This window comes from Lycorma delicatula, chromosome 11 (assembly GCF_047948215.1).
Source record: "Lycorma delicatula isolate Av1 chromosome 11, ASM4794821v1, whole genome shotgun sequence".
Classification (NCBI taxonomy): domain Eukaryota; kingdom Metazoa; phylum Arthropoda; class Insecta; order Hemiptera; family Fulgoridae; genus Lycorma; species Lycorma delicatula.
Window position 1 is genome coordinate 23497645 of NC_134465.1, and position 18400 is coordinate 23516044.

Consider the following 18400-nt stretch of genomic DNA (forward strand, 5'->3'; position numbering starts at 1 on the left):
ATTCACTTTCAAAGTATTATTAACCATATATGCTAATTTAATATATACAAATTATTTTCCACTTTTCTAAATCCCCAAATAAAAATAAAAATTATACAAGTCATCACATAACATTTCTTCTAATTTGTAGATTGTATTAATTAAAATATTTTATTTCAACATACGTTAGATTGGTTTACCGTGGAAAAAACTGCAATAAATTTTGAAAAACAAATTAGTGTATGAAATAACGAAAATCAGGAATAAATTTGTAGGTAATTTATTCATTGGTATTCATTAATATGAATACCAATGAATAAAAAGATTATTTTAAAACTTCCTATGACTGTGTTATATGTGCCTAAAATTTGAAAGCAAATAACTTTTAATGTTATTAACATACTACTGATATGTGTTGTTAAATAAGCAGTTTTTTGTAATGACAACTATTATTTTCACATAACTTATAATACTCCGTAAATAAAACTTCACAGATTTGTAGATTCATAATTATTTCTTTTCCTTATTTATTAATTTATTTTTCATTCATTGAGTTGGGGAATTGTCATTAAAATTGAGGAATGTTCACCAAAATATCATTTACAAAGTACCGAGTGATTAAAATGAAATGTAAACATTCGATAGCTTATTAAAAATTTGTTTTTTAAGACTTGAGATGATTGCTTACATGATTATATAGAACAATTTTTCAAAATTTTATATATAATTGCACCGTTTTTAACATGACAGATATCAACACGGTAGTCGAATTCGTCCCAAACGTACAAGCACACGCCGGTCAACGGTAGTAACAGCATTTGTGATGCGTTGTTTTAATACATCAATATCCACAGGAAGGGGTGTTATAAAACCTTTGTCTTTGAAATAATCGGTATAATAAAAGTAGCGTTGTTTATTTTTCCAGAATTGAATGTTCCACAAATTTTAATGATAAAATAACTGTTTAACATAATAAATAATGAAAATTGAACTTGCCTGTAGCACACAAAAATTAGCTAGAGACGAACTCGTGAATGAAGGTAAATGAATACATACAGTAATCCTGGTCGTAGTCCGCAGTGGTGTATCAGAAATGCAGGGGTTAGACGTGGTTTAGAGGTTGAGCAGGACGTGGCGTCTCAAAAATGTAGCAACGAGTTTGGAGTGATTCTGCATTGATGAAAATGTAATCAGCAGCTCGAAAAGATTCGGCTTCGATAGAATTGGCAGTACGTAGTGATTGAAACACTTTCGACAGAGACGTAATATAGTGAATTTGAAGAATAACTTAACAAAGGAACGAGGCTGGACGAACATAGAAAACTGTGAAATCACGAAAACTGACGAGAAGAACTGGAGAATATTTTGACAGAGAAATACCGCAACGTTTATGAAGACGAAGAAAGTATTAACATTATACGAGCGAATGTGAACATCGAAGCCTGGTCCTCCAAGTCTGGAGGACCAGAATCCGCACAGCGTGAAAGTCAGGACTAGAAAGAACAAAGCTGGCGTGGTGAGAAGTAGGGGAGGCGAACAAAGCAATGAACAGAAGAGTGTGTGTGTGTTGACAACAAGAGTAGTGTCTAAGTGTTAGTATGAGAACGATTAGAGAAAACGTGTGGAATTCGGGAACGAAGACATAACAAAAATAATTTACAAGCAAGCAGACCACTAAAGAATTACGTAAGATTGATAAAATAAATTTCTGAATACGCAAGTTGAAGAAATGACATCAGGGCAGACAAAGAGAAATAGACTTCTAGGAACTATGACAATATTGAAATTGGTTGAAAATAAAAAACACTTAAGAATAATATTTATATATATTAAGACTAAACAACAATAAATAATGCGAAATATGATGATGCAACAGTCAGTCAAGCTGGAGCCTGAGAGAAATTATATCGAAAACAAACCCAAACAACCTATTTAAAAATACACGTAGATAAGCCTTACAAAATGCAAAAATAAAATTACCAAGCCTGTAAACTACAAGACTCGACCATAACCTTGAATTCATTGGAATAAAACGACTTTACGCAAACGGCGTAAACACCTATGCTTTCTGGATGTCTGTTGAAAATATAGATCATGTTAAATGAATAAACGTGTTCTACGTTTTATCTAAACGTAGAGCACGTTTATGATTTTTTTTTCTCAAATAAACGTTGGATAATTTTAGAATGTTTTTTGTTCTTGAAAATAGATTAAAACAATTGTCCTTGAAAAAAAAAGTTATTTTTGTTCTAAATCTTATAATAAATGAGAAATAATAATATAACTTTTTTCCTTATCACAAATTTTATAAATAATGGAAAATGTACTTAAAAATATTATGTTTCAGACTTAACTGTGATATGTATAAAAACCTTAAGAAAAAATTACGTGATCTGTATTAAATTGAATCATTAAAAAATTTATATAAATAATAACAGTTGAATTAATTATTAGTTGAATTAAGAAATAGCAATTTTAATAGAATTTATGAAAAAGATAATTTTCAATGTTTCCCTGTAATTCTGGTTTAAACAGATATGATTCCTCAATATAAAATAATTTTATATATTTCAATTACTTTGTAAGTATTACTTATTCCTATGTAAAAATTGTAATTTTAAATATGGCTTTAATGGAATTTAAATTGTTTTCTCTTCATTAATTCTTTAACTTTTGAATGTGTTTGTTAATTATTAAATAAGGTATCATCTATTTATTCTAAACGATTTTTTCTTAATGTATTTTTTAACCATCTAGCGGTCACCGTTCTCGATATACTAGCGCGAGCGAAATTCGCCCCCACAGAATTGCAGGAGCAAAATATATCATATAAAGTAATTTTTTAACAATAAACAGCAATCTTTACCGACACTATTTTCTAGGTTAATGATTTTTAATGCATATAAATTAGGTGTTGAAAATTTTCACATATGTTATCCATACTCAATAAACATATTTAAACATATTTTATATAGATTAAGAAAAAAATTAGATGAATTCATTAATGGGATATCTTTTTTCTTAATATATATAAAATTTGTTTTAAAGATTTACACATAATATTATGCAGTATAAGATTTTTGAATGTAAGTGTCACGTGCACACGTTATAATGAAAAAATATAAATTATAAACATGAAATACATTTTTGATGTACTCATTTTTTTATCTAGTATTCTAGATAAATAAACATTCACTAAATAAATTTTATGGATGTTTTTAATTTATAATTATATTAATAAATATATATATTAATAATAATAATAAAATTTAGTGAATTAACTATAAGTAGATTATTAGGAATTGTAAATGTAAAAAAATAATTTTTATTCTTTCGAATATCCTGAGTGGTGTATAAAATATATGCTTTATCTACCGCGTTGCGTGTACTATGCCTATATATATATATATATATATATATATATATATATATATATATATATATATATATATATATATATTTATAGAAGTATAATTTATTGCATTCTTTTTGGAATGTACTAATGTACTGTATTGCATGTATTTAGAATTTTAGGATGTACAATATACATAGTGCTGGTCTTCGTTAGTTCTTTAAAATGTAAGAGATGGCGTTAACTGAAATGAGATTATTTGAATAGAGTTAAAAATTATTAAGTAGGTACTTAATTAATTTAAATAAATTATTACTGCTAAAAATAATTATTTTATCAATTTAAACTAATTTTTAATTGTTAAAAATTATTTCAACTCTAAATTAGCTAAATAAAACCAACAATTTTTAAAAAGAACTATATTAAACTATTTTAAAGTACGCAGTCACACATCAGCGCCACATGTTGTATTTTGTGAGAACTAACCCATTTAAATTATATATAGCTCTAGTGTCTCGTGACGATTTTTAATTTTGAGTCAGCTCTTTTTTTTCCCATGCAAAAGTCTATCCCAAAATCTCCGCATAACTTGCCTAAAGAAGTTTTCACTTCAAAAACTCCAACATTTTTTACCAAGAATGAATCAAATCTTATAAAACATTATTTTTATAACATCAAAAAATGTAATATTTTTTCCATTATTTTAGTGACTGGTACTGCGGTTATCATACTGTTTTTTCTTCCTTTTAATTATGTAGACGTGAATTTAGATTCTACTTAAAAGTTGATTTTGATTTAAGTTACAACTTTTAATTTAGTATAAAATTAATAGTCACAATTGAAACCTAAATCTCTTTTCAATCTCATTCTAAATACGTGTCCACCTAATTAAAAAAACTACTTCTAGTATTATAATTAAACATTAGAACGAAATCTCAGGACCAATTGCTGAAACCACTGCAAAAACAACTAACAGCTTTTTGAAATAATTTTTGTAAAAATGTATTATACTAAAATTTCATTTATTTTGAATATTTTAAACTTTGAATTTTAATATTAATATCGCCGAAGGTCATTGAAAAAATCTTACGTAGCGTACCTTTTTAACCAATTTTGAATCTTCTCTCTACAAAACGCATGAATAAAATAAAATTATGTTTTATAGAAATATTAATAATTTTATTTTTTAATAATATTTAGTGGCACAGGATCATGTATTGTTTTCGATAAGTTACGTCAGCCAAAACAGATTTTTTCTGAATTATTTTATTATATACAGTAAAAGTACAAACGGGAGATCTTATCACTCAATTGTGTCCAATTTTGGAGATGAAGATTCAAAATTGATAATATCAACTTCTTCTCTATTTTCTTGTTTAGAACAGTGAACACTTCCAAAAATGTCAGTTAACTTTTATCTTATTCTGTTCATAAGTAGATAGAAAAATATTCTAAATTGGATAAAATTTAAAATATTTGTTGCTATGCTCATTGAACTTCAACGAAATCCATAATCTCTCCATCATTTCCTAGCAATTCATTACTTTATATTTCGATTTCCACAGACTATGGTTAAATAAATAAATTTGAAATGCTATGTTGTAATAATATAAAGCTTTTAATTATTTCTACTATTATAGAGTGTAGTTTATTTCAAATTATATTATGTACAAATTTCTAAGACTTTTATAATATTAAGGTGCTGTTGTATATATATATATATATATATATATATATATATATATGATCAATAAGAAGATGTAATTTTTATATTTTAATTTCCCGGTGAATGTTGTAAGGAAAACCTACATTACAGATGAAAGTATGGTGATCATGTCAAAAATAGGATATAGAATTTTTTTGAAAATATTTACGTTTTAGGGTCAATTAGTTAAATATAAAAATTAATTTTAGATAAAAAACATATGGATGTATCTATCAGCGTTCGTGTGCACGTATGTTTGTCGCTCTGCTTTTGTCCTTACAATCTCAGGATTGATATATACTGATATAGCAGAATATCTTCAAACTTTCCATTTGATAAACTTCAACAAAACTGTAAACTCATTGTCAAACGGACTTTTTCATAGAAAACTCCTAGTTTAGGAGTACTTCTAAATTAAAAAAAAAACTTCTGGTTAAATAATGATTGATCTGTTTTGTTGTGTTTTCTTATTTAACATTTTGAATTTTAAAACAAATTTAATGGTTATTAAAATTTCATATTGTAAACATCGTTGAGAAGTTTATTTGTAGATGATGTGCATAGAATTTGTATACCGTAAATTTATGTCTTTGATTCTTATCTACTGTTTTCATATAGTGATTTTGTTGTATTTAATGTCTAAATAGCGGGTCTCTTATCTTTTTGTGAATGCGCACAAGTAATCTTGTGTAATTTTTATTTCCCCAAAGAATATTGCTCGAATATTGAAGGAGAAAGTATGGCAGTATAAAAAGGGAAGGTATGAAAGTGGAAAGCAAACCATGTCAAAAAGGGAGTATCATACTTTGTTTTACAATTTTTTCCTTTTAGGGTCCAACTAGTTCATCTAGACCAAAAAGGTGTGTGTGTGTGTGTTTGCGCGAGCGTGTGCACTGCTTTTAGCCTTTTCTCAAGATTAACCAAACCGAATTTCATCAAATTTGGCTCAAAAATTACTTATAAAAACGACTTTATAATTACTTATAAATTGGGCAATGATCATATTAATTTTTTTTTTTTTTTAAGTTAAGGAGGTAGAAAAATGTTAGTGAAAACTTTATTAATGTAAATTTTTTACATACTGTGCATACGTATAAAATCCCAAAAATATTTTTTTCAAATATCAACCCCTTCAATTAATATGATTTTTACATGTACTAGCTTCCCGTCGCAGCTTCGCCCGCGCTATATGATTATTTATGATTTCCGTAGCGGTCAATTTTTTTATTTTAGGTTTATTTGTCAAGTAACCGGAGTCAGATGTAGCCAGTCACACATTCAGTAACGGTGCCACTGGCAGTGGTGGTTGAGCCGCCGAGCTGTATACCTTCGCACCCCCCCCCCCCAAAAAAAAAAAACGGAGTTAAGAAAACCCAAAACTTGTTAAATATTTATCTGAAGAATATTTTCAAACCCAAATCTACTGAATATCTCGTTTACTGCCGTAGGGATTGGGAAAATTTACAATCATTGTTCAAACATTTTCTCCTTTCAAGGTCGAATTTAAAAAAATCTAGAAATTGGTTTATTGAAATAGATATTAAACTCACCAAAAATCTGATTGATTTCTTCATTTGTTACAGAGAAATTAAAAAAATAACAGGATTTGAAAACAAAAATCAATTTTAACCTTTGAAACTAAGAATGAAACAAAAAACCGAGGAATTGGATTTAGATGTTCATAATCAATCAGTTCAAACCCAGCTCAAAAAGTGATAGACACTCACTGTTTATAATTCATTAAAGTTTGTGCTTCAACTGACAAATCTTCACTATTACATTATATATATATATATATATATATATATATATATATATATATATATATATATATATATATCTAAAACCTTCTCAGTTATGCCAAGATATACAGGTAAAATTTAGTAGCGATAGACCGGGTACTTTTTTTATTTATCCCGAACAAAAAAAAAAAACCCCTCTTTCTCTTTATATAATAGTATAGATTAGTTAATTTAATTTTATTATAATGTAATAATCAATCGATTGTTAAAACTGAATTGTAATTCAGTTAAAACCCTGTTCACAATTCATTAACGTTTTTACTTCAACCGGCACACCTTTTTACTTCATATATTTACATACATATACTTTTTACCGAGATGAAATATATCCAAAAACCTTCTTAGTTATGCCAAGAAACATAGGAAAAATTTATTAACGATAGATTCCGTAGTTTTTTTATTTATCCCGAAGAAAAGTAACCCTCTTCCTCTTTTTTAATAGTATAAATTTGTTGTTCTTTTGTTCTATCTAACTTTGGTTTAAATATTAAAATTAAAATTTAAGTTTATACTTCATATATAGAGCAATCGAGAAATGTCTAAAATATTTAAAAATTGTAAACTCCTTTAAATGCAGAAAAGTTTTTTGCTTTATTTTTGTTCTTTAAATTAGATTCGTTAAATTTATTATATGTTCTTTAAATTTATTCGTTAAATTAGAGAAAAATTGTCTTAAAAGTAGATTTGTTAACCTTAATCTGTTAATGAATATTTTAAAATTTATTCCCCTCCTCCAAAAAATATATATATATATATATATATATATATATATATATATATATGTATATATATATTCTGTGTTTGGATTTTTGGCTTTAAATCTATTAATTTTAATTATTAGCCGGGAGAGTCAAACAATACTTTACCAGATTTTTATTATGAATAAGATCAAAAATTATATTCTGTTTTTTCCTTAAAGTCAAAATAACATAAAAAATAATTGTAAATACCATTGGTTTTGTTTTAAAGTTTAATAAGTTCATCAAAATTATATTAAAAGTGATATTTCTTAAGTAAATAAAAATAAAAAAATCAATCAACACGTGGTACATTTATTAAACAAATTTGTATAACAGTCGTAGAAAATTAAATGACGTTGAAATAAAAAATGCATTTAGTAGTGAATTGTAATTCTAAACAACTATTATTAAAAAAAAACTACTCCTTTTGTTTGAAATATATTAAAATATTGCCATTATATAATTTCTTTCCCTCATTATAATCAGGTTATAATTACAATTCTATTTTAATATTTCTTTTTAATATAAAACTTATACAATTTTTGCTTCGCTAACTTAAAAAATTTAAAGTACTTAATAATAATATTTTATTAGGTATATAAATATAAAAAACTTAAAATTAACAATTTATAACGGTAAACTTATAATTCAAATGTTTTTACATTTAATTTCCAGATTTCTATGTAACTAATAACCACTCATTCTCAGAAGTTAAGTTATATTTATATTGAAAACAATAAATTTTATAACTTATTATAAAATTTATAATATTATAATAAACCTTTTACAAGTTGCCGACACGGGGGTCGGCAACTTGGCCGACCCCCGTGTCTGGGGTCGGCCAACTTGCCGCCCCACAGTAGGCGCCTGTAACCGGTGCCGATCCATGCCCGTCGTCATCGGCGGCTTCGGTGGTCTCCGATACGGAGACCAGAAGCCTTACAGGCGACGACCTTCTCTGCAAACACGATGCTGTTCGTAGAATGGAGAAGAAAAGAAAAAAAGGATGGCCGAAGGGAAAACCTAGGCTATAATATTATTTAAAATCAGCGAGTCGATAATACAATGGAACATTGTATTCGATATATTTCGGCGAGATCAACCGCCAAATGTAAGAGTTAGAGGTGGAGTAGCTATATTAACATCGACTAGAGCTACCACCGAAGCGGTTGTTCTAAACACAAACCTACAAGCGGTCGCCGTTAGAATGAAGCGTCCACTTCAGATCACTGTCTGCAGCATATACTTGCTGAATTTTGATTGGAATAAGGATGACATAGCAAGATTAATTTTTGAGCTTCCCCCACCTGTTTTACTGGTGGGTGACTTCAACGCTCATAATTCTCTTTGGGGATCGGATCGAATAGATCCCCGCGGAAGAGAACTGGAAGGGTTCCTGATGAATTCAGAACTTATTATTTTAAACGACGGATCAGGAACCTTTTTCAATGCCAGAGATGGATCGACGTCCTGTATAGATCTTGCACTTATAAGCGGATCGATAGCACCGAGGTACAGCTTCCATGTATTAGACGATCTGCATGGAAGCGATCATTTCCCGGTGCAAATTGTAACTGATGTTACAAGAACAATATATCCCATCCCTAAAAGATGGGTATTTCAAAAGGCAGACTGGACGAGCTTCACAGCTAGAACGATACTCCCTGAAACAACTGGAGTTATAGGAGACGATGTCGACGCCATAACAAATGCAATAATTGAGTCGGCATCGAGATATATTCCCAAAACATCTGGGAAACTTACGAAGAAACACGTTCCATGGTGGAACGATAAAATAAGTGAAGCTATTAAAATAAAGAAAAGAGCGTATAACGCCTTCAAGAAGCGTCCTAGCATAGAAAATCTTGTTCCCTTTAAAAAACACAGAGTGTATTCAAAAGGTCATATGATTGACTCGAAAAAACGATCCTGGCAGCAATACGTGTCATCCATCGACAGAACCACTACTGCATCAGATGTTTGGAGGAAAGTGAAGGCGATTTGTGGGCGTAAAAATTTTGCTCCCATAACTAGCCTTCAAGATGAAGATGGAATTAAGGATACTCCAAACGAAATAGCAGAGCTATTGTCCAATCACTTCGAGAAGGCCAGCAAAACGGCCAACTACGAGGAAGGTTTTCGAACCAAAAAAGAAGAACTCGAAGGTCTACTAAATTTTAGAACTGAGTATAATTACTCATATAATGTACCATTTAAAATGGAAGAATTCGTGAAAGCGTTGGAAAAAGCAGGTAACACAGCTGCTGGTCCGGATGAAATCCATTATAATATGACCAGGCAGCTGAATACCACTGCAAAACGCAGATTATTAGAACTTCATAATCAAATATTATTTGAAAAAATGATTAATAATCGACTCGTCTGGGTTTTGGAAAAAGAAAACCTGATATCACCGTATCAAGCAGGTTTTCGGCAATACCATTCTACCACTGATCAAATGATCAGCTTAGAGGACATCATGTATAACAGCTTCATTAAAAGGAAACATTGTGTCGGAGTCTTCTTTGATCTTCAGAAGGCTTTCGTTATGACCTGGTGTCGTGGTATAATGCTCCAGATACATGAATGGGGCATTCGTGGCAATCTGCCTATACTGCTCAGCAACTATATGAATGACCGTACCTTCCAAGTACGCGTCAAAAATGAATATTCATGTGAAAGAATCTTGGAAAATGGCATACCGCAGGGTTCGCCATTGAGCGGTACCTTGTTTACCATTGCCATTAATAAATTGATATTAGCCATTCCAGCAGAAATCAGCAAAAGCGTCTATGTTGACGATCTGGCAACTTTGTTTGCCAGCAACAAGACTGCTATGGTTAGGTACAAATTGCAACGAGCGATCAATGCTCTAAATGAAGTTGCAAGGAATAACGGATTCCAATTCTCACCAGAAAAAACGTGCTGTGTACACTTTTGTAGGAAGAGAATTCCTCATCAAAGTCCTGCGTTGACAATTGATGATAATCCAATACAATATAAAGACAGCGTAAGATATTTAGGACTAGTATTGGATAAATCCCTTACATGGGGATTACAATTACAGGACCTAAGTGATAGATGCAAAAGAGCTCTAAACATTATAAAATGTTTATCGAACTTAAATTGGGGCTCAGACAAAGAGACATTATTGAGATTGTATAAAGCATTGGTTCAATCTAAACTAGACTACGGATGTATCGTATATTCATCCGCTAGAAAGTCGCACTTAAGAAAGTTAGACGTAGTTCATAATAGCAGAATAAGATATGCAACAGGCGCTTTCCGCACAAGTCCGGCGGCTAGTCTGATGTCTGAAGCCGGAATAATGCCACTACATTATAGAAGAGAGATCCTTTCAGGAGAAGGAGAAGGAGAAGGAGAAGGAGAAGGAGAAGGAGAAGGAAGAAGAACATATCAGAATTTATACTGATGGTTCTAAAACCGAACATGGTGTTGGATGCTCAATATATGTAAATGGAGAAGCCCACTTTTGGAAACTGCCAGATGTGGCCAGTGTCTACACGGCAGAACTCACTGCAATTCAGCAAGCTCTTCGCTACACTGAACACTATTGCGAAGAGAGAGTGTTAATATGTTCCGATTCTTTAAGTGCACTTGTCGCAATTCGGAACAAGAACATTAAACCCACCGGATTGGTCTATTGGTTAACGCGTCTTCCCTAATCAGCTGATTTGGAAGTCCTTTTTCAATTCCTATTAATTTCCTTTTTCAATTGGAAGAATTTTCAATTCCTAGTAAAGCCAGATATTTTTACATGGATTTTAATACTAGGTCGTGGATACCGGTGTTTTTGGTGGCTGGGTTTCAATTAACCACACATCTCAGGAATGGTCGAACTGAGAATGTACAAGACTAACACTTCATTTACACTCATACATATCATCCTCATTCATCCTCTGAAGAATTATCTAAGCGGTAGTTACCGGAAGCTAAACAGGAAAAAGAAAGAAAGAAAGGAACAAGAACATTAAGTATGTCCTAATTGCAAACATCCTGTCCATTTTATACGTTCTAAAACAACGAGGACAGCGATGTGTATTTGTATGGACTCCGGGGCATGCTGGTAAGACAAGTAATGAAATCGCAGGCGAAGCTGCCAGAAAGGCAACAGTCTGCGATGATTTGGATGAATATCCTGTAAGAGTGGCAGATGTTAAAAACCGTCTAACAAACATAGTAAGAAACAAGTGGAACGCTGAATGGAGGAGTTTAAATACAAAATTGAACTCAGTAAAAACTTCTCCTTATAAATGGAAAAGCGACTTTAAGTTGACTCGCCGTGAACAAGTAGCGGTGACCAGACTTAGAATCGGTCACACGCGATTAACAAATTTATATATGTTAACCGGCGAAGTGAGACCAATGTGCGGTGTTTGTAATAAAACACTGACAATCAAGCATCTTATAGAAGAGTGTACCATATATGAGGACCTCAGAAAGAGGTTCCGTCTTAGAAATAATATTACTGCTGATCTGGATAATGGAAATGAAGAAAATTTAGTTGCATTTTTACACGCCAGTGGACTTCTTGAAAGTCTATAAAATGAAAGTTTAAAGCTGTGATAAAAGAATCTCTAAGAGGTAGTCTTATATATATATATATATATATATATATATATATATAAAGAAAAAATGGTATTGATAAGTTGAAATTTTAATTTCATGGTCTTTTGAGAACCTTATCTCAAATTTTAATATTGGGGCCCTCTACACCCCGTAAGTGTTTGTGATTGTCCTTGTCTTTTATGTCTTAATGTTTATTGTGAAGTTTGTGTTTTTAAATAAAATGTAAGGGCCCTTTACACCCTTACATATGACGATCCTGATGGAGATAATAATTTCTTTTAAAGAATGTGACGAGGGCTAATGACCATAGCAGTCGATGCCCATAAAAATAAAAAAATACAAAAAAAAACAATAAATTTTATAAGCATTGCAAGAAAAATTTAACTTGATAAATAAAAAAAAAAAATAAATAATCTTTAAGTATCTCAATAAATGGGAGTAAAGTTTTACAAATGACCTGATAAAGGTAAACCGGTCTAGTATTTTGTCCTGTAGGAAGAGCTGTCCTGTAATAGAGCTTTAAAAAATTTAGTAAACATATAATATAAAATAGATTATCTCTAATTTGATTATCTATATTACCTGATTTTTTTCGTCACGTAGATATTTATCGACGACGAAAGAAATAATTTCATTCACCTGATTTTTTCCTATTATATTTTTTTGTGTTTTTGTTTTAAATATTAATGAAATAGATTATGAACTGATAACGAGTTACATACTTCAGTGTAAAATAGAAAATTAAAATTCAGTATTTTTTTGAATGATAATGTTTTAAATATGTATTTAGTTAAAAAAACTGATAAATAATTAAATTCCATTGATTACGAAATGGTCCGCAAATTATTTAATAAAGTCGTGTGAGTCGTATTAAGGAAAGTTATATTTTATTTGCGAAAGAAAATTCATAATATTACCAACTGAAGTATAAAATAGAAATTTTGGAAAATTATTCACGGAACAAATAAATATTTGAGTGTTAATAAATTTATTAAAATAATTGGGAAATTTGAAGGAACAAATAATATGAAACGATTTTCTATAAAATATTGCCATTAAAAATTATCACTTTTTAATCTTCTTAGATGCAGCTTATGAAGAGGTGGATAAAAAATGTTATGTTTGTAAGTATATATATATGTGTGTGTGTGTGTGTGTGTGTGTGCTCGAAGGATGTATTTTTATTTATTAATGAGTAAGTAAAAGAGTAATATGACAAAGAAAGATAGCGGGAGAGAGTGAGTGAAGTGAGTAAGGAACGGAAACGTTTTCTGTAAAAATAATATAGTAAAAGGATTTTTAAAATATAATGATTTATTGTTACGTATTTCATTTCAGATTATACAATTTCTATCCAAATTATGGTGGCATTGCAAATAATGTCTATTCTCACAGGTAAGAAGTTTAGTTATCTTATTATCTAGAAGCTATTATTGTTTGAAAAAGCAATAGTAAACGGATAATAATCCTTACAAGTATATGATGTCAAAATGATCTTGGCCTTAGTAAAATATTATTAATATGACTGAAACATTCTTTTAATAAATAAATAAATATATTTATATTTTTTTGTCACATTCTGTGCTTTATATCGGCGGGCGCATAAGGTGTTAGGGGGCTGCAGTCCACATACGCATCTACACATGCGCCTCTCATCCAGCCTTTCGCTGCTGAGCGCGCAACATCCCACCATATGTTGGTGCTACATAAAGAGCATTGCAAAAAAGTGAAAATACTAAGGTAAGTTTGTAGTCTGAATTCCTATTTTCCCTCTAGATTCGAGTTTTATGACGGTTGACGTAAATCGTCGCCATGGATCTGAAATCTTTTCAAAATATAACGTTTGAAAAATTTCAAAATCCCTTTTATTCTATTTCACCTTTTTGAATTGCGTAAGAGCGAGTTAATGCCATCGGGAACCAGTGATTATTACGACGTTTTTCACCGAGGAGTGTTTCAAATAACTAATAACTATTTTTCTTGAGAGCTACAATTATGCTACTGCCAGCACATGCGCTTCCTCCGGCGAAGGAAGTGAATTGCATCCTTCTACAACTAGGGCCCCCAAGAGGAGTATTTCTGCTGGCCCGGAAGGCTTTTACTGAAAAGACGTTAGGGAATGGAATGAAGGGGAAAACTCGCAGGGAGAACAAGGCGCTCACGCGGCTTGTCTCCCAAAGTCAGCACCGGTGAATACGCAACCGGTCTAAAGGATCGGATCACCATAAAATTATTAACCGCTCGATAAAATAAAGACAAGCAGGAAGAGACTATTGCCCAGTTTCTGTGATTAGTAGGGATTTAAATAAATCTCCCGCTGTTCTTGAGTTCCGTTCCGTACAGAAAGCATTGATTTCCGGACCACCACCAAGAGAAGTAGAAGAAGGAAGAAGTCCCGTGCCCGGCCTAAAGTAGGATCTCACAGCGAATGCCAACATCCTCGCCGAAGTAGCAATTTTCTTTCTCTCTTTTTCTGTTTAGCCTCCCGAACCACCGTAAAGTATTACTTCAGCGGATGAATGAGAAACACATCTCTGAATGTAAATGAACTATAGTCTCGTACAGTCTCAGGTCAACCATTCCTGAGATGTGTAGTTTGGGGTTGAAACCCAACCACCAGAGAACACCGGTATGCAAGATCTAGTTTTCAAATCCATATAAACTACCTTTTAATAAAGGCAAAAGGCAGTAACTGCCTTTTAATAAAAGCAAATCCTAATGGATAATAATGGTGAAATCCTAATGGATTTGACCTTAGAACTCTCGATTTCGAAATCAACTGATTTCCTAAAAGACACGTTCATCACTAAACCATCCTGGTGTATTCGAAACAGTAGGCCATTTTTTTCCTGTTTAGCCTCAGGGTATCACCATCAGGTATTACTTCAGGAGATGAATGAGGATGATATGTATGAGTGTAAGTAAACTGTAGTCTTGTACAGTCTCAGGTCGACTATTTCTAAGATGTGTGGTTAATTGAAACCCAACTACCAAAGAACACCGGTATCCACGATCTAATATTCAAATCCGTATAAACGTTAACTGCCTTTACTAGGAATTGAACGTTGGAACTCTCGACTTCGAAATCAGCTGATTTGCGATGACAAGTTCACCACTACAGCAACCCGGTAGGTTTGAAGCAGCAGGCTTGCCCGACACGAAGCCCACTAGCTCCAGAAGGGATGCAGTGAAGACGGAATCGGACGAACACCGGGCAAGCACCACTGGGGCGAATCGTCTGAGTGGAGAATGACCGTCAACGATTCAACATTACAGGGTTTTGGGACTCCACTGTCTCGTTGTAATTGGGACCCAATTGCCGTTGAGAGGAAGCTCGATCCGATTCCAATGGACATGCCGCAATTCCCCGACTCTAACGCGTAGACATCGCCGGAGACCAGCGACCGGATTCATAAGTCCTCATAAACACAAACTACACAACCCCTCTTTTCAGTGCCACCTCTACAGAACCCCAAACAGTCCTATTCATTGCTACAAGGTCGTTTTTAAGGTGTCTCGTATCGTCTGAGCATTTCGGCGACATTATATAGCTTTATTGTCACCGAATATATTAATCTATTATAATAGATTAATTTATTTAATTGTAGGTTATATTACATAGATGTGCTATAAAATAATCCAATCCATAATCATTGATTAAGATTCAATTCTTAAGACTTAAATTCTTTAGAATTTCAGAATGTACTGTTTTCAACATCAAATTAACCGCTTAATTTAATTTCCAGTTAGTATCAAGACAACATTAGGGTTTAAACTTTAAAGGTAAAAACCTTTAAGGTTTTTACCTTAAAGTAATCAAAATATAGATGATGGAAAAATACAACATTAGTGACACTTATTTTACCACCTCATTTTAAAACTCTAGTGCAGAATTTTCCAATCTGGGAGTCCCGGAATTAGCCTACAACTTTACAGAAAGCATTTTGAAATCATTTTATGAAATCAATTATGAAATCATTTTATGAGATAAAGAATCATTTGTTGTAACCACTTTACTTAAATTAAAGTACAAATATAGAGAAAATAAATTGATAAGATGGTTGCGTTTGTTATTCAGTTAAGAGTTTTTCCATACGTGGATCTATGTAGAAACATAGAAAAGAAAATAGTTTTCAAATGAAAAATAAGATTCTTACATTTAGTTTATAGTGCAACCACAACCGAAAAACCTTTTTCACAGAGGTAAAATATGGTGAAAGGGATTCATATTTTCAATGCTTCTGTGACTAAATTTCAGTATTTACTTCGACGACCTAGCCAAAACATATCTAAATCTTCAGATGTTAATTGTAGTTGTAACATTTTATCGGCAGAAATTTGGATGAGTTGTTGTGAATCTCAGCTGGTAAATTCTCTAGAAGTCATTTGCTAAATTGTCTGATCGCTAACATCGGCAGCCTTGTCATCGATTTGCCTTATACTGTGTTGTTAGAAAACGGAATTTTTTTCATTCTTTTTTTCTTCTTTCACGCCTATTAAAAAGCACTAACCACATCAATTGCAGAGGAGAGTTTGAAGTTTCCTGTGATTGTACGAGGTTTGGACATGTTAGCTACTCTTAATGCTACAAGATAGGACATTTCAAGTTTATTTTTATCAGTACGGCTTGATTAATAAATAGAAGCTTGTTGATTTCTCAAAGTTTTCTTTCAAAAAATTCGACGGGTTTGATTTTACGATCCGAAAGTTTAGTTTCAAACTGTCGAATTAATTTTGATGGCTTCATGCTTTCATGGGAGAGGACTTGAAAGTAAAGAATGCATTGTGGGTTTCCATCTAATGAGGTAACACCATAATTTAAATAACTGTCATTGTACAATCATGTCTTTATACCAATAGATTCACTGGATTAAATGGCCCATTTCGTTTTTTTACAAATTTATTCATTTTGCATAAGAATTTAAAAAAAACAGTTACACTGTTTATCACACTAAAAAAAACCAAAATCTCAGTTATTATCGTTTTCAATAAAACTACGCTTTTAAAACCTTAAATAAAAGCACCAGACGCACGCTCCAAATTCGAAATTAAAATTAAATTCCTCTCTGTAATCTCATACGCCTCTTTTATACTGCGGTGACCACACTTAGAATCGGTCATACGCGATTAACAAATTTATATATGTTAACCGGCAAAGTGAGACCAATGTGCGGTGTTTGTAATAAAACACTGACAATCAAGCATCTAATAGAAGAGTGTACCATATATGAGGACCTCAGAAAGAGGTTCCGTCTTAGAAATAATATTAGTGCTGATCTGGATAATGGAAATGAAGAAAATTTAGTTGCATTTTTACACGCCAGTGGACTTCTTGAAAGTCTATAAAATGAAAGTTTAAAGCTGTGATAAAACAATCTCTAAGAGGTAGTCTTATATATATATATATATAAAGAAAAAATGGTATTGATTAGTTGAAATTTTAATTTCATGGTCTTTTGAGAACCTTATCTCAAATTTTAATATTTTGGCCCTCTACACCCCGTAAGTGTTTGTGATTGTCCTTATCTTTTATGTCTTAATGTTCATTGTGAAGTTTGTGTTTTTAAATAAAATGTAAGGGCCCTTTACACCCTTACATATGACGATCCGGATGGAGATAATAATTTCTTTTAAAAAATGTGACGAGGGCTAATGACCATAGCAGTCGATGCCCATAAAAATAAAAAAATACAAAAAAAAACAATAAATTTTATAAGCATTGCAAGAAAAATTTAACTCGATAAATAAAAAAATAAAAAATAAATAATCTTTAAGTATCTCAATAAATGGGAGTAATGTTTTACAAATGACCTGATAAAGGTAAACCACCGGTCTAGTGTTTTGTCCTGTAGGAAGAGCTGTCCTGTAATAGAGCTTTAAAAAATTTAGTAAACATATAATATAAAATAGATTATCTCTAATTTGATTATCTATATTACCTGATTCTTTTCGTCACGTAGATATTTATCGACGACGAAAGAAATAATTTCATTCACCTGATTTTTTCCTATTATATTTTTTTGTGTTTTTGTTTTAAATATTAATGAAATAGATTATGAACTGATAACGAGTTACATACTTCAGTGTAAAATAGAAAAAATAAAATTCAGTATTTTTTTTGAATGATAATGTTTTAAATATGTATTTAGTTAAAAAAACTGATAAATAATTTAATTCCATTGATTACGAAATGGTCCGTAAATTATTTAATAAAGTCGTGTGAGTCGTATTA

The 18400-nt window shown here is 31.4% G+C and overlaps 1 protein-coding gene across 16 annotated transcripts in view; it reads left to right on the forward strand.

Annotated features, from left to right (window-relative positions):
* Positions 1–2432: 2432 nt before the first annotated feature.
* LOC142332560 (uncharacterized) overlaps positions 2433–18400 on the forward strand; it is a 150005-nt gene continuing 134037 nt past the window's right edge. For all 16 annotated transcript variants that reach the window (XM_075379025.1, XM_075379028.1, XM_075379037.1 and 13 more), the window contains exons 1-2: positions 2433–2560; positions 13507–13563. In XM_075379025.1, coding sequence (XP_075235140.1) covers positions 2517–2560; positions 13507–13563 — 101 coding nt within the window. In that variant the 5' untranslated portion in view covers positions 2433–2516. The remainder of the gene's footprint in view (positions 2561–13506; positions 13564–18400) is intronic.